General features: G+C 42.8%; 1 protein-coding gene across 5 annotated transcripts in view; it reads right to left on the bottom strand.

The window, feature by feature from the left end:
- SPOCK3 (SPARC (osteonectin), cwcv and kazal like domains proteoglycan 3) overlaps window positions 1-25,299 on the bottom strand; it is a 374,306-nt gene that overhangs the window by 205,245 nt on the left and 143,762 nt on the right. For 4 of the 5 annotated variants that reach the window (XM_060101614.1, XM_060101609.1, XM_060101610.1 and 1 more), the window contains one exon: window positions 1,700-1,814. The exons of the other annotated variant lie outside the window; for it this stretch is intronic. In XM_060101614.1, coding sequence (XP_059957597.1) covers window positions 1,700-1,814 — 115 coding nt within the window. The remainder of the gene's footprint in view (window positions 1-1,699; window positions 1,815-25,299) is intronic. 5 annotated transcript variants of the gene reach the window in all.

Below are 25,299 nucleotides of genomic sequence, written 5' to 3'. Positions count from 1 at the left end.
CTCCTGGGGTTCAGGGAGCTGGGGTGAGAGTGCAGAAGAGCCTTTCCCAAGGTGTTAAATGTGGGTGCACGGAAACCTCCCCGGGGTCTCGGAAATGTGCGATGAAACAGTTTTGCTTTTCTATGAAATGAAGCGATGAACTCTCTGCAACTTAGGGATTCATTTCCACACCATCCTCCTCCTGACTTCTCAAGTAGAAATCGCCTCTCCCACACCCCTACATGTATGTTTACATACTAATATTTTAAATGTTTGATGGCTAATTAATAGGAATTCCAAGAAATTCAGAAACTGTTTGGAATTCTAAGGAAATACAGAGAAAAATAAATTTCTGGCCCGAAGTTTTGCTGTCCTCCTATAAAACTGACAGAGAGGTCATGATTGCCTGGGGGTAAATACCTGATAAACGCTTCAGCCCCTGTAACTCCCCTGCGCCCGGAGTGCGCTGACTTCAGGAAACGCTCTTACCTGGGAGGCTGCTACACTTCCCGGCCCCTTGCTGTGCTTCTCTCTCCCCAGCCCTCTATTACTTCCACGAGGAAGTTACTGATACGACACAATTCTTTGTCCCAAGTGAACTCATTCCCAAAACTCTATCTTGGCTACACTGACCTGCCCCTGTATTTGGGTTCAGCCATCACCGCCTGGGCAAAGGGAACGAAGACCCCCGCTAATCTACTCAGCACGGAACAAGGGGCTTAATGTGTAAGTGCTTTGCTGTAAATGAGGAACATCAAAGAAACCTAAATGCTGGCTGCTTCCTAGAACTGCTACTTACGTTATCACCCTCTGATGTTCTTATTCTCGGTCGGCTGGTGTGTTTGACTAACACAATTTAGATGTCAGTCCAGTAAAGCCAAAAACCAATGTGTCTCTGAACACCCCTGAAACAGTGAAATTCTCTTGCTCATGTGATGTAAAAACAAAACATGAATCACAGCCACTGTCACAGAAGAGAGTGTTCTCATACAGAGAACTCCTGTTAGAGTAACAGAGGGAGTGGGCACCCCTAACGCCTCAGTCAGCCACCCAGCGATTGCACCTTGTGGGTTGTGCCGTGTTCCCATCCTGACTCAGCACCAAACTCCACATCCTGTTTCTAAATTACTAGCACTTCTCCACATGCAACCTACCCTACAGAAGCAGTGCTGAGCTGCACATAAGATATTTAAACACTCTCTTCTCCTCTTGGGATTTTGTGTCAGCCTTCAGGGGACAGACCCCAGGGCTTCAGCAGTACCAGTGCTTCCTTGAAGACCCAGACCTCTATTTGTGACTCTTCGTCTTTTTTTTTAATAAACATCAACCATTCACTTTTTTTTCCTATTAACTTTGCTCCTAACTCTCCACTGAGGCATATAGGACTTTTGGGTTGGCATATGCAGAAACACTTAGAAGATACCCAAACTGCACTTTCCTTAAACTTGAAAAAAGTACAAGTATGCAGATACAGCCCTCTAACGCAATCTTCACAAAACCCTCTTTCTCTAACAATATATGCCTGAATTCTATAATCTAGAGTAATTCTGACTAATAACAATGTTTAACCCAAGTGAATCATGATTGTATTAGCCAAGGTTTTGCAACCGTTTCAATAAACTCTGGATAAAAGCTTAGCACACGTTGCCAAACATTTATACTCTGCAGTAACTCCTGGTACAAAACCATTCACTCAGTGGGACTGAGTTTACGAGGTTACCTGTGCGTGAGCCTCCGCTGACCAACGCAGACTGCGGTCTGAGAACCTTGAATAATGCACACTTCATGGCGACTACATTTCAGCCTTAAGCACGGGTCTTTAGTTGGGTCTAGAGCTAAAAAAAAAAAGAAAGAGATTGCACAGAAAACATTAAAATAAGTTTCTGTACAATGGAGGTTCTAATCTCATCAAACACCATTTGATCAGGGAATTTACAGAGCATTCAGCTGTAAATTTTGTTCACGTTCTTCCTCTATTAAGAGGTACTTTTGCTTCCACTCACGTAACAGAGTCAATAGAGATTTGTAGTTTAGTCTCATCCATTCTGTTCAGAAGCTGAAATGCACAAACCCCTGTGATCAGACTATGTGTGATCAAAACAGAAACTTTACCACCAAAACTCTCTGTAGTTGCTACTGCCTTCTAAGCATTCCAGGTGGAGAAATGAAGGTAGGGTGTGTTGCTGCAATATTTGTATCAGTGAAGAATTATAAATTATACTTCCGCTTTTCCTGGATGGATGCAGGTAGGTAGAAAAAAATGCTGAAACCCAAAAGGGTGTCAGTCGACATTAGAGTCTTGGGATCTCCAAGAAAAGTCTACAGCTGTATGTGGGGCTGCCTGAGTGCATCATGGTAGGAAATGAGATGTATTTTCATGTTTACACTGTTTGTGCCTGACATCTGAACTACTGTATCTCCAGAGGAAAACCTCTATCTTGGTGGCTGCCAACACAAAACTGTGTAATTTGTTGCTGTGGTTTTTTTTTTTTTTTAAATATCAGTTTTACTGCAATGTAACTCACATACTATATGATTTATTCTTTTCAAGTTTAAAATTTGGTTAAGATTTGGTTTACTATACGATACATTCTTTTAAATTTTAAAATCTGCAGTACAGTCAAGATCCATACCCCTGTGTTGGCAACCCGCAAACGGGAAGATAATCAAAATTGCAGAGGTTCTCCCCAAGGAGCAAGGGATCTGAGCCCCTCATGGGGCTCCCCAGCCCAGGGGTCCTCATTCAACTCAGCATCAAAAAACAAACAACCCAATTCAAAGTTGGGCAGAAGACCTGAACGGACATTTTCCAAACAAGACATACAGATGTCAACAGGCACGTGAAAAGTTGCTCAGCATCAATAATCATGAGGGAATCGTAAATCAAAACCACAATGAGATGTCACCTCACCCCTGTCAGGATGGCTGTTATCAAAAAGACAATAAAAAACAAGTACTGGTAGAGCATGTGGAGAAAAGCGAACCCTTGGGCCCTGTTGGTGGGAATGTAAAGTGGTGCAGCCACTGTGGAAAACAGTATAGAGGTTTCTCAAAAAACTAAAAATAGAACTAATGTATGATCCAGCAATCCCACTCCTGGGTATTTATCCAAAGAAAACAAAAACACAAATTTGAATAGATCTATGCCACCCTATGTTCACTGCAGCAGTATTTACAATAGCCAAGACATGGAAGCAACCTAAGTGTCCACTGACAGATGAATGGATAAAGAAGATGTGTTCCATATGTACAATGGAATATTACTCATCCATGAAAGAAAATGAAATAATGCCATTTGCAGCAACATGGATGGACCTGGAGGGTTATTATGCTCAGTGAAATAAGTCAGATGGAGAAAGACAAATACTGTATGATTACATTTATACGTGGAATCTAAAAAAACAAAACAAATGAACAAACATCAGAAATAGGCTTATAGATATAGAGAATAAGCTGGGGGTTGCCAGAGGGGAGGGGGTGTGGGGGGATGAGTGGAGAACATGAAATGAGGTACAAACCTCTGGTTACAAAGTAAATAAGGCACAGGATGTAAGGAACCTTATAGGGAATAGACTCGACAGTATTGTAATAAGTTTGTACAGTGACATATGGTAACTAGACTTACTGAGGTGCTCATTTTATAATGTACAGAAATACTGAAGCACTATGTTGTACACCTGAAACGAATATAATATTGTAAGTCAATTATATTTTAATAAAAATTAATTCAATGGTTTTTCAGTATATTCATATTTGTAAAACTATTAATCAATTTTAGAATAGTATTATCACCTCAAAAAAACAGCCATACCCTTTAGTTATCACCCTTATTCTCCCAACCTATAACAACCACCTACAGTGGGCACTCGTTGGTCGATTTTCTGTCTCTATAGATTTCATACAAATGGAATCATACAATATGTGGTCTTTTCTGAGTGGTTTCCTTCATTTAGAACAATGTTTTCCAGGTCCAACCATGTTATAGCTGCATCCTTACTTCATTCTTTTATGTTGCTGAATAATATTCCATTGCATGGCTATTCTACATTTATTTATCCATTCACTAGTTGATAGGCATTGTGTTGACACCTTTTCTCTAGTTTAAATAACACAGCTATTGGTGATCTCTATTGGTGATGGTTAGTGATATTTTGTTGTGATTTATTATGGGAGGGAAGCCAGAGAGGGAGTTGGTATAGATAAGGAAAAGGCTGAGTGTCCCGTTTGGGTACAGGTCAAATTTGAGAGAAACAATCCATGAAACATAGCAAGCTGAAAATAAAATTCCAGTGCATGTAGAAGAATAAAGCCAGGGTGACCAGAAGAATGTGCATTTGGAATCTTAAAAAGTATGTGGGAGGACCCTGGGCTTTTCACTGGACATGAAACGTAGATTTGAGCCAGTCTTTTGTAGACAAATATAGGTAAACTAGAGCTAATATGTGCTGTATGAATCGAACTTAGTTTTATGAATATGTTAAATCTTAGGCATATTTAGTCAATAACCTAAATAAATGAGTTCATTTTGACAATCAATGAATCCAATAAAATATGTATATAAACAGATATATGTGTATATATATTGTATATAGACAGATACAGATACATACATATTTTCTTCCTTTAAAAATACAAAGTATGGGGGCTTCCCTGGTGGCGCAGTGGTTGAGGGTCCGCCTGCCGATGCAGGGGACACGGGTTCGTGCCCCGGTCCGGGAAGATCCCATATACCGCGGAGCGGCTGGGCCCGTGAGCCATGGCCACTGGGCCTGCGCGTCCAGAGCCTGTGCTCCGCAACGGGAGAGGCCACAACAGTCAGAGGCCCGCGTACCGCCAAAAAAAAGAAAAAAATAGTATAGGGCTTCCCTGGTGGCGCAATGGTTAAGAATCCGCGTGCCAGTGCAGGGGACGCAGGTTTGAGCCCTGGTCCGGGAAGATCCCACATACCGCGGAGCCACTGAACCTGTGCACCACAACTACTGAGCCTGCACTCTACAGCCCACGAGCCACAACTACTAAAGCCCATGCACTTGGAGCCCATGCTCCGCAACAAGAGAAGCCACCACAATGAGAAGCCCGTGCACCGCAACAAAGACCCAACGCAGCCAAAATAAATAAATAAAATAAATTTATTAAAAAAGAAAAATACAAAGTATATCTGTGTAAAACTCTTATTTGAGATTTCAAACAAACATGAAGTTTAAAATAAAGAATATGAACACATATATTGATAAAATATTCCATAACAGACATAGCATGATGTTGGGTTGGCCAAAAAGATCTTACGGAAAAACCCAAATGAACTTTTTGGGCAATCCAATAAAATGGTCAAGACATTAAACACATGTATTTGCAACACAAATCTCCCATTTCCTCCAGTCTAAGCAAAACACTTTCTGACAAGCAATGATTAGCTCAATTATATTTTCTCTTAATTTCTTAGTATCAAAAATTAAGATAGGGCCTCCCTGGTGGCGCAGTGGTTAAGAGTCCGCCTGCCGATGCAGGGGATACGGGTTCGTGCCCCGGTCTGGGAGGATCCCATATGCCGCGGAGCGGCTGGGCCCGTGAGCCATGGCCGCTGGGCCTGCGCATCCGGAGCCTGTGCTCCGCAACGGGAGAGGCCACAACAGTGAGAGGCCCGCATACCGCAAAAAGAAAAAAAAAAAAAAAAAAAAATTAAGATAAACTATATTATTTTATTCCCTATAAAACGTTAAGCATTCTTTGTTCAGTATGAAAATGCAGATTTCTGGGACATTCTCATTATACCGTCACAGTTTAAACTGCCACTAATTAAAAAATTATTATACCTTGGAATCATACGATTTCTTGTTGGAAAACATAAAAGAAAAACATACAATAACTTAGTAGACATTAAAAATGTCTTGAGCTATTTCTAGTCCTCAGTCTATTTTGATTTTTAATTATTAACATGACTTTTAAATATTGATTAAAGAATTCTGTCTAACAGCTGAACAATGACATTGCACCTACAACTGTGCCTTGTGAACGTACATGTCATGTACTCATTGTTGATATAGTTAATCTAGGACATCATTCTAAAAAAAGAGTGTTTCCACTTTGAAATAAAACACTATCTAGTACATATAAAACTATCATGGCTAATCTAATCTAATTGTACTTTGAATGAAGACTGTTAATAGTTATAGTTAGTTATTTCTTTCAGTTTTCTTTACCTAATACAGCCCACGTTAGGTAGTTTTCAAAAGTTCCATGACCCTCTTATGTTATATCTATTTGATAAGATGGATGAGAACTCAAAACATGATGTAGAGTGAGAAGGAAATTATCAGAACAAATACAGCACATGAAAAAGAATTTAATGCAAGTTTGGCATAAAACTTTACATAAATGATCAAATAAAAGAGCAGGAGCATTTGTCAAGAGGTGGAAAATATAACAGAAAGTGAACATGAGGAAGCCCGTATGGAGAATCTGCAACAAGAAGAAGACACTTTCTGTGCATGTGATTTTAACCATCTGTACTTTTGAGTAGAACTCACATTGTTGGCAGCTTACAACTATAAAACATCACAGGCTATAAATACAGATGCCTGAGATTTTATTCTTGAAATCACAACAATGACACAACCATCTTCCTCTTGGCTGAAGCCCATGGATCAGAACCAATCCTGTATCATAGAGGCTGGATAAAACCATCCCCGCCCCCCGCTGCGCTCCATTCTTTCAATCTTTTTCAAATTACCTAATCCTATTCTATCCTGCATTAGTGTTTTTAACTTTCTCTATCACCCAAAAAAACCACACCTAGGAAGATTTCAGCTAGTGCATTCAATTCACTTGGTTATGTTCTTTTCTTCATCTACTAATCTAATAATAAGAATCTAATAATTGAATAATCTTTCTCATTGATATGATGAGGACTTAACTGATATTTTTTTCTCCTTTTATTACTGAAGTATAGTTGATTTATATTATATAAGTTACAAGTGTACAACATTTGATTGTTACAAGTGTACAACAAGCGATTCACGATTTTTAAAGGTTACTCTCCATTTATAATTATCATAAAATACTGGCTATATTCCCTGTGTTGTACAATATATACTTGTAACTTATTTTATACCTAATAGTTTGTACCTCTTACTCCCCTGCCCACTAGTAACAACTAATTTGTTCTCTGTATCCGTGCGTCTGTCTCTTTTTTGTTATATTAACTAGTTTGTGCTATTTTTTAGATTCCACATATAAGTCTTTGTCTGACTTACCCATGTTACTGCAAATAGCAAAATTTCGTTCTTTTCATTCTGCTCCTAAAGGGGATTATTGCATTTCAGCACACATGACACCACATACCCTGCGTGCTCCCCACAGACTCAACCCTTTTACTGGAAGAGAGACGAATAAATAGGTAAGTAGAATACACTGTTGGGTGTAAATTATATACGTGTGTGTGTGTGTGTGTGTGTGTGTATTTAGCTTTGTGGTAACAAACACACACAAACACACACACACGCAGATGAAGGGATTATATAATGGTGAGAGGATTCCCTATTCAGGGAGTGACAGTTCAGTATCAGTGAAATGCAAATGTGGGTGATACCAGCAAGTAGTGTGGGAAAACACTGGAGATGAAGATGGAAGCTTCTGACCCACTGGAGTTTCACCTTGTCAGTAATGCTACATGGTTGAGGGATTTTGAGTTGGGGAGTGGTGTAATGAGGTTTGTCACACACAAGAATCTGGAGATGCTCTGAAGAATACGCGATCCACAGGGAAACTAACAAAATGTCCAGGAGAGAAGGGATAAGGAAGATGGGCACGGGGCCAAGGGTGACCACAGGACAGAGCAGAAATGGTTTCTGGGGCTCAGGCAACGCCTGGTTTGAACAGGTGTGTGGAGGCAGCAACCTGAATCCACTGAAGAAGCTTCCTGATCTTCCCTTCCACTATGCAGATTCTGTCCGACATTAATATTGCTGTAACTGCTTTTCTTCTTCTGATTTGTATTTTCCAGGTGAACTTCTCCTCCAATCCCTTTAGTTTTCAATGCTTAATTTTTATATTTTAAAGGCAGCTTTCAAAACCCTTAGGTGGATTTAGAAGTCCAACCTAAGACAATTTATCTCTTTTTCTGTTTTACCTATTGTAATTTTTTTAATATAATTGGACTCTTTTCTATCACGTTATTTTGGGCTTTCTACTTTGCAGTGCTCTTTTTCCTTTGCTTTTCTTTCCCCTTTCCTGCCTCATGGTGTATTGGTTGTATTTTATTCATTTAGTACCTTTGTCCTTCCTGCTAGTTTGGAAATTATGACATCTCTTTAGTTGTTTCCTTTAGATGTTTACATGCACGGCTGGCATAACTGATAAGAATACCTGTATAGTAAGTAGTTTGTCCTCCTTCTGAAGGGAACTAGGACCTTCGAACACATCAGCATCAAATCTTTGAAATTCAGTTTCCTCACCATTTTCTATTAGTTACACCACACGTTACCACCCCACCCCTGCAAATTAGTCATTATTTCTATTATTATTATTTTTACTGACATGGCTCATCTAAAATTATCAACTCTACCAATTTATGCCCAACATTGCTTCCTTTTTTTTTTTTGTGGTACGCGGGCCTCTCACTGCTGTGGCCTCTCCCGTTGCGGAGCACAGGCTCCGGACGCACAGGCTCAGCGGCCATAGCTCACGGGCCCAGCCGCTCCGCGGCATGTGGGATCTTCCCGGACGGGGGCACGAACCCGTGTCCCCTGCATCAGCAGGCGGACTCTTAACCACTGCGCCACCAGGGAAGCTCCCATCATTGCTTCTTGCAATTCACTCTTCCTTTTGGGTTTTCTTGTATGATTTCCTTCTATTTGTTGAAGCACATCCTTTTGTGATTGTTTCAACAAGCACAATTTGTGCTCTGTCTTCGATATTTATTTATTTTTCTGAATGTATCTTTATTTTCAACCCCTCTTAAAGGATAATTTAGCTGTGCCTGGAACTTTATTTGATAATTATTTTTCCTTTACCATAATGAAGATATTATTTCATGTTTTTTTGCCATCAGATGCCGCTAACTAGTACGTCTGCTTGCCGCCCATGTAGGCAATCATTCTTTACCTCCTGAATACTATAATACTTTGTTATCATCAAAGTTTTGTGCTGTGGAATGTTTATCTCCAGCTAGTCTAGCGAACATCTAAGCAAATGCACTCTTCCTCTGAATTTCAATTGGTAACATAAAGCGTATTTAGGTGATAAGAGAACTCTTTAGCAGTTGGAATAAAACCAAGAAAACAAAGACTCAGTTGGATATTCATCATGATTTAAGAGCAGGTGAACTGCGCCACTGAGAGTTGGGTTTTAATTTTGGAAAATTGTCAACTAAATAGTAAACTCAACATACATATCAACATACACTCGGGAACCTGTCTCTTTAAGCTTAATTGGATGCTTTTACAAAAAATGAAGTAACCTGCAACCCAAAAATGAGATTAAAAACCTTCCTCATGGTTCAAGAACGAAGCATCAAATATGCTTTTGCTGCTTTTCTAACAACAGTTCACTTCACTGTAACTCTACGCTGTGAAACTAAAGGAAGACGTGGTCTTCTAGGGAATTTTTAAAACATTGCCAGATGTTATAATGAAAGGCTGTGCAAGTGAGCAGCGTGGCAAACAGACTAATGCCTGAGAGTTAATTAGACTTTTGACAGCCAATTTTATGGTGTTAAATGTGATTAAATGTAGCCTCAAGTCTTTGCAGTGACTTTCTTAGTATGAAACCTTACTATCATTTCAGTTACATAAAATCCACCCACTCTAACTTGGTGTCCCCACTACAAACACTACATGTGGAGGTCTACACAATTCACAGATTCAGATGCAATGGCTTGATTAATTTATTTTGTAATAAATATATATCAAATATAAGAATGTTTATTTCAATAATATCCTACCTTATAAAGGTGTATTAAATGCAACTGACTACTGCATTGATCAATCAAAGTTAATGAAAACTCCAGGAGCCACAAGGCAGAATCTCTTCCTAGAGTTGTTCTGCTCTAGTCAAAGACTGATGAAGATTTTCAACACCATTCTCTTCAGTTCTTTATCATTCTTTTTCTTTGTCAGTACATCATATTGACTCTTAAAGTGATAAATGCTAATAGCGTTTCTTTTATAGAGTAGATGTGGGGCTTCCCAGGTGGCGCAGTGGTTGAGAGTCTGCCTGCCAATGCAGGGGACATGGTTCCGTGCCCCGGTCCGGGAAGATCCCACATGCCGCGGAGCGGCTGGGCCCGAGAGCCATGGCCGCTGAGCCTGCACGTCCGGAGCCTGTGCTCCACAACGGGAGAGGCCACAACAGTGAGAGGCCCACATACCGCAAATAAATAAATAAATAAATAAAGTAGATGCATTCCAGAAAAATTATGTTTTGTGTAAAACTCATTATTTTTACTGGTTTTCATTTTCAAATCTATTATTTCATATATAAAGATGATGAATATATAAAGATGATGACTTAATCTCCATCATAAAGGTTTATATCTGGGCTTTTCTTTCCAATGTTAGAGCTAAACATACCTACGATTTGGTTCACATTTAGTAAAGGGCTGCCTGAAACAGAATCCTAAGGAAAAGTCCCTAAAAATACAACAATAACAGTTTGTCTTATGAAATAATGTTTACCTACAGTTCCTGCTTCTGTCCCCTAACTATTCTATACCCAATGTCTTCACTTATAACTGGAAGAAATAGGGCTACTTCTAAAATATAAAATAACATATTCTATAATTTTGTACTTTAACTGACCTGGGAACCGGGACATTAAAAAATAAGAAATAATGTAGAAAATGAGCACTGAGTTGAAAATATGTTTATGTGACTTTGCATAAATGTGTGTTAACTGCCTAGAATATATCCAGATGTACAGAAAGTACTCCATTTGCCCATTCTTGTTCGTATTCTAAGTGACAGTTATTAAAGTCCTACAAAACTTCTGTAACTTGCCAGGCAGCTACAGGCCACTGACTCTAAGCTCACCGCTTCCCGAAGTAAACTCTACTCTTCCGTTTTTGCCGATTTACAAGGAGAAATGATAATATCCACATGCCCTCTTTCTGAGAGGACAATGAAGCTAATCCCTAAGAGACACAATCAGGGCTTCTAAGCACCTACACGCTTCGTCCTGAAACAGAGGCAAACATCTGATGCGGAGGCACAGCAAAGGGGAGGAACTGAACCAGGAACCCACAGTTCCTCCCAGACTTGGGATGCAGACCCCGCTGGAGAAAGCTACCACCCACCAGGTGGCTGAGCGTCTGGCTGACGGGACGGAGCTGGGCCACAGTCTCTGGAGAGCAGGCAACTCCGCCCCACCGCCCCCATGGCTGGTACGGGTGCGCCCAGGCTGGAGGGAGGGACTGCAGCTGGGGGGCAGCAGGTAGCCTCCACCCACGTGCGGCTCGGCTGGCGCTGACAGGAGTGCGCTGGTGGGGACCCTGAGTATCGGGCATCCACTCTCCAGTGCAAGACCTGGGGTATGAGGCGTCCCCTGAGCCTGGGGTGTGCGAGCCTGCCATGGGATGCAGCTGGGGTGGAGACCCCCGCCTGTCTCCATCATGTACCCCCGCCAAGACATGAGGAGAAACCAGAGAGAAAAGCCCCCCACCCCGCTATGCAACGCCCTTGCAGCCCCTCTGCTGACAAAGCTGAACTCTGTGTTGGCTACAAAGGCCATGTGCTCCCGGATCCAGCTCCATGGCTGCAGAGGAAGGTGGGTTGAGAGATGACAGGACATAAACTGACACCCTGCATGACCTCTCTGGAACGTAGTTCAGTGCTGTGTTATATAGTTAAACCACACTACGTCTATGAATTCAGCCAAGATAATTTTTTTGCATGTTCACAAAAAGACTATTACAAAAATGTTCGTGGCATCCACATTTATAAGAACGAACTCAAATACCCATCCGCGGAGGAGTGAATCAACAAATCGCTGTCATGCAGACAGAATACTACCCAACAATAAAACAGACCCCCAAAAAACCCCGAAACATGCAAAAATGTTGGCTAAGTCTCAAAAACATTATACCAAACAAAAAACAGTAGACATGAGATATACACACAGTGTAGTTCCATGTACATCAAATTCTAGAGCAAGCTAAACTAAATTAAATGTAAGAAGTCTGAACAGTTCGGAGCAGGGATGGCTTGCGTCAGGCCAGGATGGGGGACAGGGCCGGGGGGTAGGAGAGATGGCAGAGCAGACAGCGTGAGGAAGGTTTGTTCTCTATTTCTACTTCGACTGAGGTGGTATTAATTCAGTGATCTGCATCCACGAAAATGGATCAAACTGTACATTTTAATTTATTTCACTTTATTTCATGTAAATCATGCATCTATAAAAATGAGGAAAGCCTCATTTCCTCCTTGTGTGTGTGTGTGTGTGTGTGTGTGTGTGTGTGTGTGTGAGATACGCGGGCCTCTCACTGCTGTGGCCTCTCCCGTTGCGGAGCACAGGCTCCGGACGCGCAGGCCCAGCGGCCATGGCTCACGGGCCCAGCCACTCCGTGGCATGTGGGATCTTCCCAGACCGGGGCACGAACCCGTGTCCCCTGCCTCGGCAGGCGGACTCTCAACCACTGCGCCACCAGGGAAGCCCCATTTCCTCCTTTTTACGAGGCTTTCAAAAGAAAAACCTCCATATTCTCCAAGATAATATTTAAGGTCTTCTCCATGAACTACCTCAGCCCAGCAGAGGACACAATCAAAAATCAACGATGACACATTTCACCTGAAATTTAGATACTGAAAATCAAGCCTTCCCCATCAGTGAAGCATGTTCTTTTATAAGGTAACTACTGTACATTAAGGACAGGTAAAGTCAATGAAAAACAAGTAATGACAGGAAAAAGAATGCAGAACTCGATCTCACTTTCTCAAATGTGCACTTATAGGCTGTTGGTAACGTCCACAAAAGATTTCCATGTAACCGCTGGGATCTTAACATCTTAAATATGGAAAGACGTTTTAAGTGCACCCAGACCTTTAAAATGAAGACGGTTTTACAGAACCAGTGATAATACTGGCTGAAGGAACGAATTAGTAGAAATCATAACTAAATGCTTTTTAACAGACATAGTCATCTTCGGAACACATCTTATGAGTTAAATCTTTTAAAATGTTTGTCAAATATCCCTTCTTTCAGGTCGATGGTGCTCAAACAGCTGTGAACACGACCGTAACAGACCATCTTGACAAAGCCCGACGATAATGACCCCGGCAGGTGAGTGAGCCTCGAGGGGCTTCCTCAGCCTTCAGTTTGTCGATTCCAGTTAATATTATCACTTACAAAAGACAGTCCTCTGCAAAGGATGGATCGGGCAGTTGTTAAATGAAGATTCCATTGACTGCCACCGACTCAGCATGATCAGATTAAATTCCAAACAACCAGCACAACGAAATCAGAGGACAGTGCACTTTCTGATACTCATAGCCCTTTTCAGTCAGCTTATTCACCTGGTACAAATGAAAATGACTGCTATGTTCTAGAGGACCGCACCTCTAGCACGGACGTACCAGATCAATGGTTTGCCATTGTAACCACACAGGACCCTCTGGGGCCTACGCATGTCCAGACCCCCTACCATGTCCTCTGCCTGCCTCTTTGTTTGTCGAAAAGCTTTAGCCTCCTTGGCCTTCCCCGAATTACAAAGAATAAATTTAATCAGAAAAATGAGAAATTCCAGAAAGAAAGGAAAACAGTCAAACAAGACAAAATAATAATACTTTAGCCACTGAACAAAGTCAAGGACCTTTAGTTCCTCCTCCAGGACTACAGATAATATTCTGAGCCATGGCCTTTGAGCTGTTTTGCAGATACTGAAACCTCTGCCAGGTGGGAGAAGTTAACTCTCTGCTGCCCACAAGCACGTAGACCCCAGACCAGTTGGATGCTGATTCCCGATGACCTCACCACCAGCCAATCAGAAGATTGTCCACGAGCTGATCACACCCCCCCCCCAACACTTTCCCTCACTCTGTCTTTAAACTCCCTTCCCTGAAAGCCTTCTGCGAGTTTCGGTGCTTTAAGCGCTACATGCCCTGCAATCCTTGTTTGGCGCCTGCAATAAACACTGCACTTTCCCTCACCACGACCTGATGTCAGGGGACTGGCTTGACTGCGCGTGGGTGAGTGGACCCGAGTTTGGCTGGGTAAGGCCACCACATCCAGCGAGTTAACATCCCCAAACACCTAAGTTAGAAATCTAAAGACACTGGAAATTTCTGTTGACTGAGGCATTTATCCAAATATCCAAAACACTCAAAAAGTCTTCGTAGTCACTTTTCTGGGTTTGTAAATGGACAAGGCAATGGGGTCCGATCAGGCTTAAACCAGAGCAGCATCCAGTCCTGGCACAAAAGCTGAGAACGACAACATGTGGCTCCACATCAAACACGTGGAATCAGCAGCGATGAACGGCTGCATAGTTGTTAACAGTAAATATTAGAAATGTATCTTTCTGACGAGGCTATCGGGAAATTAAAGGAACAGAATGAGAACAATACCATGTAACAACCATCACGAAACTGAAGCATCATTTCACCACATTCTCTGACCTCCTTGTGCTCGGTGGCTGTAACCCTGAGACTGCACCTAACTGGCCGAATGTAAGGCAAAGAGAGCACACGGTCACCGACCTCTTGCATTCACAGCCCCGTGGTACATCCTTATTTCAGCCGAGAGGGGGACCTCCCAGGGCTTTAGGATGTCGGCCACCACGGCGCCATGTGTTGTGTGTCCGAGACAAGTGACCGGACAGCTCCTGGAAACACTTGTGGATGAAGCTGGAGGGAACGTCCACTGAGTGGGGGCCCCCGACCTTCCTGCCCTGACACACAGCCGAGAGCCCCCCTGACAGGTGCTGATGTGCTAAGTGGGTTCTGTTAGGGGTCAACCTCACAGGACCCAGCCTGCTGGGCAGGTGGCAGGCGGCCTGGAAGATGGAGTCCCCGTCGCCCAGCAGGAAATACTCTGTCAGGCGGTCACGTGCTAAGACTGTCAGGCAGGTGAGAAGTTTACTGAGCCTCTGGGAGAAGTGTTGGAAAAGTACTTGTCAGTTTCCAAAAAGAATAGCAGCATAAATTCAAAGTTTCTCTATAACATCCCGGTCCCCACCTTTGCAGGAATATTAAAAATATCTTGAATACACGTTGTTTTTAATAACATTGTTTAACATCATTTTTCTCTATAAAAATAATCATCTCCTGATTTCTCACTGCCAAAAGAAAAAGAAGGGACTTCCCTGGCGGTCCAGTGGTTAAGAGTCCATGCTTCCACTGCAGGGGGCACAGGCTCGATCCCTGGTCAGGGAACTAAGATACTGCATGCCTCAGGGAGTGGCGTAGAATAAATAAAATAATAAAAGAAAAGAAAAGAAAGAAAAGGAGAAAAATTGCTCACCTCTAAAACCCACTAAATCAAATAAAACACCAATCAAGGCACAATTAGTCCTGGCAGCATGGAGAAAAGGGAGGTGGTGAGGTGGGATGCATCCGTTTCTTAAGGCCAGAATAAAAAGGGGAAGGTGCCAGTGAGGGAGGAGTTGAAAATATCTCACCATCTCTTAGATTCACTAAACCAGGTGAGTTTCCTGAGCATGTAACTGCAGAAACAGTAGGTGAACTGCATCATGTATTGAAACTGGATTAACAAAGTATTATTATTTTATGCAATTCATGAAGTATAGACTGTAAGAATGTTGGAGCTTGAAAAAAATTAATCTTTAAACAAAAGGTTCAGACTTTACAAACTCATTGTTTGAAATAATAAATCGAATGATTCTTTTTTTTAGGGCAAGTATTTACTATTTCAAAGACAGAAAAATTAACATCCACTCATTCATTGCATTTTTATTTAACTTGTCTTAAATAATTTACTTATAGGGCTTCCCTGGTGGCTCAGTGGTTGAGAATCTGCCTGCTAGTGCAGGGGACACAGGTTCGAGCCCTGGTCTGGGAGGATCCCACATGCCGCGGAGCAACTGGGCCCATGAGCCGCAACTACTGAGCCTGCGCGTGTGGAGCCTGTGCTCCGCAACAAGGGAGGCCGTGATAGTGAGAGGCCCGCACACCGCGACGAAGAGTGGCCCCCACTTGCCACAACTAGAGAAAGCCCTCGCACAGAAACGAAGACCCAACACAGCAAAAATAAAAATAAATTAATTAATAAACTCCTACCCCCAACATCTTCTTTAAAAATAATAATAATAATAATTTACTTATAAAGAAATCACCCAAATTTCATTGCTGCCATTTCTTGCCAGCTGGTCCTGGTTGGAGAAAAATGTTAGGGAAAATGATTAAAGTAAAATATCTGGTGATGCCCATGCATCAACCCTCTGAATGCAAATGTAAGTAAACAGTGACGGGCGACTGGTCCCATTTCTCCCAGACACGTTCTCAAGGTGGGTCCTGAAGTTCTCATCCAGGGATGGTGACTTAGGCGAGGAAGACAGTGCAGGGAAACGTCAGAAGGCGAGTCCCACACCTGCCCTGGTCTCCCCGCTCGGTCTCCCCAGGTCAGGAGGACAAAACTGGCACCAGCTAACTGGGAGATTCCTGGACTCACAGCCACCGTCCTGGTAGTTACAGCAGCCACGTGGCCAGAATGTTCCACAACCCTACAGAGACAGGTCAAAGACCACCACCAGGGACCCACATGGCAGCACAGAGGAAGATAATTTTGGAAGGCACGGATGGGCCCAGGGACAACAGGACACACAGACTTGCCTGGAAGCTTCTGAGCTTACATGATGCAAAATGGACATTTTAACTGCTTACACATTTTTGGCCCCCATCTGTCTTATGCTGGGGTTTACCACGTACACTCGGACGTCAACACCTGGAGTTTATTAGCACTTAAGCTAGTCATTCTACTCAACTGCCAGAATTTAATTTGATTCTTCTCTTGGAATAGGTCCTTCAATGCATAGTTAGTGTTAATTTTTCCGATCCTGCAAATTACCTTTATTAATGTTTCTCTGCTTTATTTTCCCTCGTGTCTTTTACAACTTTGATTTGAAGGCTCATCTTGACCACAGCAATCTCTCTCTCCTCTCTGTCTCCTTCCCTGCGTCCCTCCATGCTTTGAGGGGCTGTCTGCATTTGGGCCTTTGAGGCTCCCAAACAAGAACTGGGATCAAAACAGGTCCAAGTTCCATCCAGAGGTCCGGCTGCTGACATCGCTCGTCTAGTCACTGAGCTTACAGCCCGGAGAGGTTTGTCCCAACCCTGCACACGAGTCTCCCTCCTGCTCTGGCCCACAGCTTTATGTGAGCGGGAGCTGCCTTCAGGAAGTTGCTGTTTCAAACATTACTCCTACTTCTTACACAGAGTTCCCTGCAAGAGCACTTTTAACCATCCCCCGGTAACGGAGCTTCTAGTCAACTCCGTACTGGGTCAGACCTGAACCCACAGCCCAGGCTGTCTGCTCTGCTGGTCCTGAGTTCAACAAGACTGTAGCTTTCCTATTTTCCCTTCTTCATATTTTACTTACCATATCATATCTTTGAGGCATAATCCACAAATTAAACTTAAAAAGTAAAGTTCACCAGAAGTTAATTAATTTGAGTTTTATCTTCACATTAATGTTAAGATAAATTCCTATATTTTTACACTCAGACAAATAGCATCCAATTAATAAAAAATCTGGTCTAATAATATTTTCATACTGCTTGAGTCCTAGCCTGTCACAGGGTACTATATTACAGACATGAGAAAAGACAACATGAATAGAATAAATCCTACATGTATTATAGTCTATTATGAACTGTTTCATCATACGGCTGAGCTATTTCAGTAAAGGGATATTCACATGTGTTGAGGACAAAGAGAATAAATCTCCTTTATTATTCATTATCTTCTGCAAACACAAATATTCCTTCACTTGGCTAATATATTGTATTCTCTCACAGCAGTGTAAGGTCCTAAACGTCACAGGTTCTGTGATCAAAGTGTTGACGGACACGTCCCAATATTAATGATGTAAGTGGTGAACGGCTCCCCTACCACAAAGCCACGCACGGTGAAGAGAAAGTGTGGAGATGGGAGAAGAGACATTTAGTTCATGAAGCTGAAGCTCTGTCGTGGGATGCCGCTCACCTCCTGTGGCTTGAAGGACAGAGTGAAGGAGATCTAGAAGCCAAGACCAGCCCGGAGCAGAGTGTGGTCACCCGGGGACGGAACAGCAGGAAGAAAACAGGTGTGGATCGTCCCCTCCTGAGCCCCCCTCCTCCTGTCCCAGGCCTGCCTTCCTCTCAGGTCCGTCCCCCCATCACCTCAACATGTTTCTACTCCAGTGACAGGGCCTAAGAGCCTCAGCCATGGAGTGCAGTGAGACCTGGACCTACCCATCAGATCTAGTTCCTCAGGATTTATAATCTGGACCAGCACAGGGTCCAGTCGCTGCTAGTTCTCACTCAAGACACTACCTTCATGCTCAGCTCAAGCCAGGGTTGATTTATTTCGCTTGACACTAAAGCGCACAACGTATATAAACTCACCCCAGCAGGAGCAGCTGCTGATTTACTTCAACAAATTAAGAGAGAATCTGAAAGAAGAAGAGGCTGAAACAGTCCCAACTTACAAGCCTGAGAAACAAGAAATCAACTGCCATTCAATAAAGGCAAGATTTGGGGGCATTTTTTGAGGGGTGGGGGGAGGCAGGTATGTGAAGTAAACATGAAGTGTCCAATTTTTGCACATGACTTAACTCTTGACTATAAAGATGCTCAATTGCCAGCTGGTGTTTCCGGCAAAGGTGCAGGTGGAAGTGCTGGTGGGCACGGCAGCTGTCACTGGCGGGAAAGGAGAACCGGAGGACGGGCCCCCGGGCTGGAAGTCCGCCAGCCTCGCAGGTTATAGCACCGCTGAACTCTGGCTTCACCGTCAGTGAAGTCATGGAACTGTCCTGTGTGGTTCCTAAGGTCACACGGAACATCGTGCGTCCACCTCTGTGGGTGCTACATGCCCAGTCGAGGCTTGTAACTCATGGCTGAGACCTAACACGACAGGAGGCGTGCTCACAGGTAAGCCCAGCTCTACAAAGAGAGGATACAGGTGTTCTACCAAGACACACGGGTTTATTTCAACTCAATTTTCTTAACTATCGTAGGAAACAACAACAACAGCAACATCAAAAAGCTGAGAAGAAAAGAGCCTGACTTGAATGACATTTTGTTCTGTCTCCGACTCTAAAAATTATCAGTTGCATTTCTATTTAGGTTCTGGAAAACACACTAAAGGTCTCCACTGTCATTATCTCTTAAGATGCTAATGAGGCAATAAGGAGTGATTATCGTGTTATTTTGGGCCAATTTGGACTCATCCTCTTTAGTTTCCTGTGAAAAACTACTACAGAGAAACCCGAATTCTTCAATTACGACTAATTGTTTTATTTCTCAACTGCTCAAGCTCAGCACAGATACTCAGCAGGGCTGCATTATCACCGCTGTGATTTAATTTAGTTCAAAGCCACTGGCAGAGATGTTAGTCATAATATCATGGTATCATGACATCATCATCACAATAAACATGACCACTCATTTATCAGCAGGAAATCAGCAGGGCCGAGCATTAATACACGACTTTTCAAAACTAAAAGGAATCCTTGACTAGAACTAATTTACCTTTGGGCATTTTTAAGGGTTTATATTTTTAAATAAATGCTCAAGGTAACATCATGTTTGGGAAAACAAAAAATGTATATTCGTTCTTTAAAACTGTAAGTCAAGAAGCTATACTTTCCTAATATCTTGTTATTTGGCATCATTACTGCTGCTGTTGTTAAGTGTTTCCTGTGGACTAAGCACCATCCTCACTACCCCAGACAGACTATCTAATCCTCACACGTCCTGTGAGGGAGGAGTCTTCGCCCATCTGAAGACAGTAAGCGAAAGCAAAATTGAGTGAAATATATTCCCTGAAATATAGGGGAAGAATTACGCTGAGTCAGTGGATACAGGCAGGCAGGTTCATGGTAAGTCTCCACACAAGGCACGGCCCCTCCAAGGATGCTTAAGGATGCTAAGGCAGCATCCTTGCCTGCCTCTGCCCAGGTACCAGAAACATTTGTATGAACTTACTGAAGGTGCTGCTATGCATAAACTGTCTCAATTCTCCATGTGAATTCACTGGATGAAGGTTCTCCTCAACAGAATCACAACCAATCCTCTTCTTTCTTCTGATTACTGCACTTCAAATTCATCAGCTGTTTTATCACAATACGTGTCTCACTGAATGATAAATTATTATGTTTGTCATATACCCCTGACTTCAGAAGTCCCTTCTGTCCCCAGGAAATTACATGTAACATGAGAAGATAAATAGTAATAGAGTAGCCACTACCTTCTTTCTGAAATGTCTTATAACAAATAACTTTCAGAAAGAATCTGAATATTGGAACAAAAAGATTTCCAGATTCTGAAAACCCTCTGAATTCTCTCAAATTCTAGAAAGCTTAAATAAAAGTGTAGCCAACCTAGAAATAGGGGACAAAATTTTTAATTCTATGTATATAAAGTAATATTTATTAGTTTTCATGTCCAAAAAGTCATTCTCAAGCAAGATAATAAACTGAGAAATTTAGGGATAAAATTTGAATCCAAATACCCAAGGTTTACTTATAAAAAAAACAACAAAAGGAAACTGCTGAAAACCAAAGAGAGGCATGGAAAGGAAAAACTGATTTAAAAAAGCCATCCCTGTATTTCTCAGCAGGAGATAATGAATGTCTTTTGCTTAATCGAAAGATGGAGATAAGGTCTGAAAGCACAGCTTGAGGGCGATGTAATCACCTAATTAAAAACAGGGCTGCCGTGTGGAGCATAACTCAGCAGTGTGGTGACAATTCCCTTCTATCAGCTCAGCAAGACAGCCATGTTCTGTGATTAAAACTATAGCTCTCACACGTGCAAACTTTTACTAAAGATAAAGCATGGCCTCTGAGATCTGTATCTGTGAGAATTTCCATTAACTTAAACTAGCGGTGCTCTAGCCAGAAAAATGACTGCCACTTATATATCTGCGTATAAAGCAAAGCTAAATGTACTTGAAAGGGCATAGATATTTTGAACTAATCAACAATGACATCATTTTCATAGTGAAATAAAAGTCATAGTGAAATAAAGTCTTTTTTGAATAAAAAGATAATTTATCTCCACGCAGTTTTAAAATCTTGAGACTTTTCATATCAGGCAATTATTTTGTCAACAAATACATTTGTACTTAAGTATATTTCGAGTAATGTATTAGTTCTCAAATTAACATCATTGACAAAATATACTGTTTTCACAAATTAGTTTAAACTTGATAGAAACTTATTCAGGATCAGTTTAAAACAGAAGTAGACTACAGTGATTAGCGAACAAGAGAGAGGTGACTTTGTCCAATTCACACTTAGATCACCTCCAAAGAGGAGGAAAACACAACAGGGGTGAAGTCTTAAGGCAGAAAAATGCTATTTCTTCTACAGACTGTGACCGCACAGACCTGACATAGGGGCACATTTTTGCTTTGTTTTTGTTTTGCTTTATGGCTTTCATTATTTCTATATGGTTATCACGACACCTAAGTGTGACCCCATATGTGGACTGAAGGGCAATGTCTGAAAGTGGGCAGGTTTCAGTGTCATGAGAGCAGAGGAAATAACATAAGAGATGACGGAGATATACGTGTATGTCATCACATACATACATAAACATATAGATAGATACACAGATAGGTATAGAGATAGGTAGATACACACATACATAGATGATATAGATAGGTAGATAGATACATACATGATAGATAGATAGATAGGATAGACAGATAAAGAGATATAGTGAGAGAGATGATAGATGATAGATAGATGGATAGGTAGACAGACAGATGATTAGATAAGTAGATGGATAATCTCCTAGAGTATGAGACAAGTCCCAACAGGACCCCGTTCCTTCGCGGAAGGAAATTAAAGAGTCCCCGTTTAACAGGGAGGTGGATGGACCAAAGCCACTCGCTCTGCAGACCCGCCTCCTGCGGTGTATCTGTCCTGCGGTGTCAGGCTGCTCTCTGGCCCTTCATGAAACCTGGTCTGTAGCTTCCTTAGTCCTGGTAACTAGTTCTCGGTCTCCTTTCCCGCCACAGTGCCTGCTGGCAGACTCCTCCCGGCTTCCCGGCTCTTGAGCCAGACCTGCTGAGTTCATTCATGTCTTCATCGCTGTCCCCAAGGCTAGAGGTCCCCTGTCTGAACGGGGACACAATGCCGACTGGGTCCTGCCGGCTCCGGTGCCTACAGCCAGGAGCTCTGCAAACACCACCTTGCGCTGCAACCGCACATCACTCGTGCAGGCAGCACCGAGCAAACCCGTCTCTGCCCCTCCACCCTTCACCAGCCAGGACCTGAAGTCTTCACCACAGCATAGACACAACCGTTAAAGATGAACATCCTATCTGGGCTTCGGCAACAAAACTCCCAACCATAGGACCCTCTTTCTCGTCCTCACATCTTAAATGTTTATGAGAGACGATTTAACGTGACCTTGCCAAAAAACTTAACTTAGACTCTACTGCTGTTGTTACCCACTGACAGAACAGGACCTTCCCAATAAGACACACGCTTGCCTGACCTACCTGAGCTGTGTCTGGTGTGCCTAGAGGACATGTCAGTGTATCTCCCTGGACTTTGAATTCTGATGGCCTGGCCTCAGTTATCTTCATCTGCTTTTCTTCTCTAAGTTACGTGGGACACACCCAAGAGCCTGGGAGTTCCTGCTCCTTCAAGGCAATGTCTTCTTGACCTTGTTTCTTTCCTTCTGTCCATGGTACAGTCTTGTGCCAAGGCACAGTTCGACTGAAAATACCTTTCAGTTCTACTGTAAACCAGGCACAGAAGAAAATACAAGAAATCACCTTAAAAGATTTTTGCTGACAGTTATTTGGGATGACTTTGATTATTCTTCAGTGGACTGTCAAATGAGAGACGTGGGATAAAGCGCTGTCCTCTGAGACGCAGAACTTCCTGAACGGAAGGGTCTGCTCATATCCTTCCTACACCTTCTCTGCCACATACTGCCCTTTATGAGGAAAATCTACAACTACTGGTGAGCAAAGCTATAAAGTCACATACTGACACCATTCTATATTCTAATGAAAATCAATATGGCTTTCTAGATTTCTGTGGTCTTACACTGAAAATATCTGATGAGCAGAGGGATGGCTGCCCTGTTACCTGTTCTGTCAACAACCAGAGCGTTCTGAGAGACCCACAGTGACGCAGTATTTTGCTATTTTAGTCTCAGAGGTCACCTGGAATGTTTACTTCTCCCTGGATGAGTTTGGGTCTAGTTCTCTATTTTTTTGTTCTTTTTTGTTTTGTTTTGTTTTTGCGGTACGCGGGCCTCTCACTTGTGGCCTCTCCCGTTGCGGAGCACAGGCTCCGGACGCACAGGCTCAGCGGCCATGGCTCACGGGCCCAGCCGCTCCGCGGCATGTGGGATCTTCCCGGACCGGGGCACGAACCCGTGTCCCCTGCATCGGCAGGCGGACTCCCAACCACTGCGCCACCAGGGAAGCCCTAGTTCTCTATTCTATTCTTACTGCCTGAAAGGGCTTGACCATGATGAAGTGGTAACACAGGGTGAAAACGTAGGTTCCTAAATTATGCATTTTACAGACGACACTGTTGGCTTGAGGATTTGGGACCATGGCCGCTTAGGGGGCCCCTCACTGAGGGGACTCGTCATCATCAAAACAGGGGAGAAAGTAAAGATATTGGCTGTGGTTCATTTAAATTACCCACATCCAAGATTTTACAGCAACACTGCCAGCCTCTTCAGGAGCTTCGTGTAGCGTGGCCGCCCAGGTTAGCTCACTGCCTTCGAGTTCACGCTCTGAATTCACAAGCTTGGACTCCCAGGAGGCACCCAACACCCCAGGGACGCACTAAACGGAGGAGAAACAAAGAAGCCACCATAGATGACGTGTCACCCACAACAGCTAACATAGCAGGAGGACGTGGCTTTGACCTCTGAGGACAATCTGGTTCATACCAACTACTTAGTTTGACTTAACTTTATTAAATTAAATATTTTCATGAACCTCTCTCCAAATATAATCACATAAAGTGAATTTTTAGTTTTCAAGAAGGTCAAAGACTTTCCAAGTCTTTTTTTAACGTTTGTTTTTGTTTTGAAGCTGCTGATACAATGACAAGACCAGTACAGAAATATGCAGTAAAGCATCAGGAAAAATGCAGTTATACATGATACCAACATACAGAATTTTCAGGAAAAAAGCCCAGGTACCTAGCAGGTTCCCCAAAGGACCAGCTTCACAGGCACATGTTCTGAGACCCCAGGGTCATAACAGGGCATTCCTGCAACAAAGCAGGAATGACAGCTTCTTACACAAGGGCTGGGAGTCCCTCTGCCTGGTCCCAGCCTCCAGAAACATTCCAGGATTGCTTACAACTCAGCTCTAGATACTACTTCTATACAGTTAGGATACATAAGAGAGATTGACTAGAACTGGCGTAGCCAAAGATGGAAAAGTTACAGGAATCTCTTACAGCTCACGTCAGACGTGGCTGGAGGTATGGTCCAAACTAGGTTCAAGAAGGGGTCCCACCTGCTCCCCCTTGTAGCCAGGCACACCTACGTCTGGGGCTCCTGCCAAGGTGGCTCGGATTCTGTCCAAAGTTATGTCACGTTAAACAGCTGCACCTGCAAAGGGACAGTTCCCCCTCCCTCTAACTCCCCGGCACATCCCAGGACCTAACTGGACTGGTTTGGGTCACGTTCTCATCCTTCAACTAGCTGCTGAGGACAGCAGGGCAGGGAGCCCCTCCCGGGTCAGGTGTGGGTCAGGATCAGCACACCCAGACCTGTGGTCTCAGAGGAGGAGTGAGGTATATGCTTTTCCGGAAGACACTCAGGTGCTGAGGCCAGAAAAATGGGTACTGCCTAAGCAAGAAGATTCATCTAATCCACACAGACTCTCTATAAAATGTTGCGTAATTTTAGATTAATGTATTAAGAGTTATTATCAACATATACTATTTTTAACATTTACACCAAAGGAAGACATTAGTCTGTGTTTATTTGTACATCAAGCTCTCACGCTTATACAGTGGAATGTTTAGTAATTATACCAACTGTTGAAACATCATTTTGATACGACTGACTGTATTGGCTTCCCAGGGCTGCCCGAACAAACTACTGCAAACTGGGTGACTTAAAAAAAAAAACAGGAATTTATTCTCTCACGCTTCTGGAGCTTGGAGGGTGAGATCCAG

This window comes from Mesoplodon densirostris, chromosome 6 (genome assembly GCF_025265405.1).
Source record: "Mesoplodon densirostris isolate mMesDen1 chromosome 6, mMesDen1 primary haplotype, whole genome shotgun sequence".
NCBI classification, from domain to species: domain Eukaryota; kingdom Metazoa; phylum Chordata; class Mammalia; order Artiodactyla; family Ziphiidae; genus Mesoplodon; species Mesoplodon densirostris.
The sequence above is the reverse complement of the archived record's forward strand: the minus strand, read 5'-3'. Positions and strand labels throughout refer to the sequence as shown.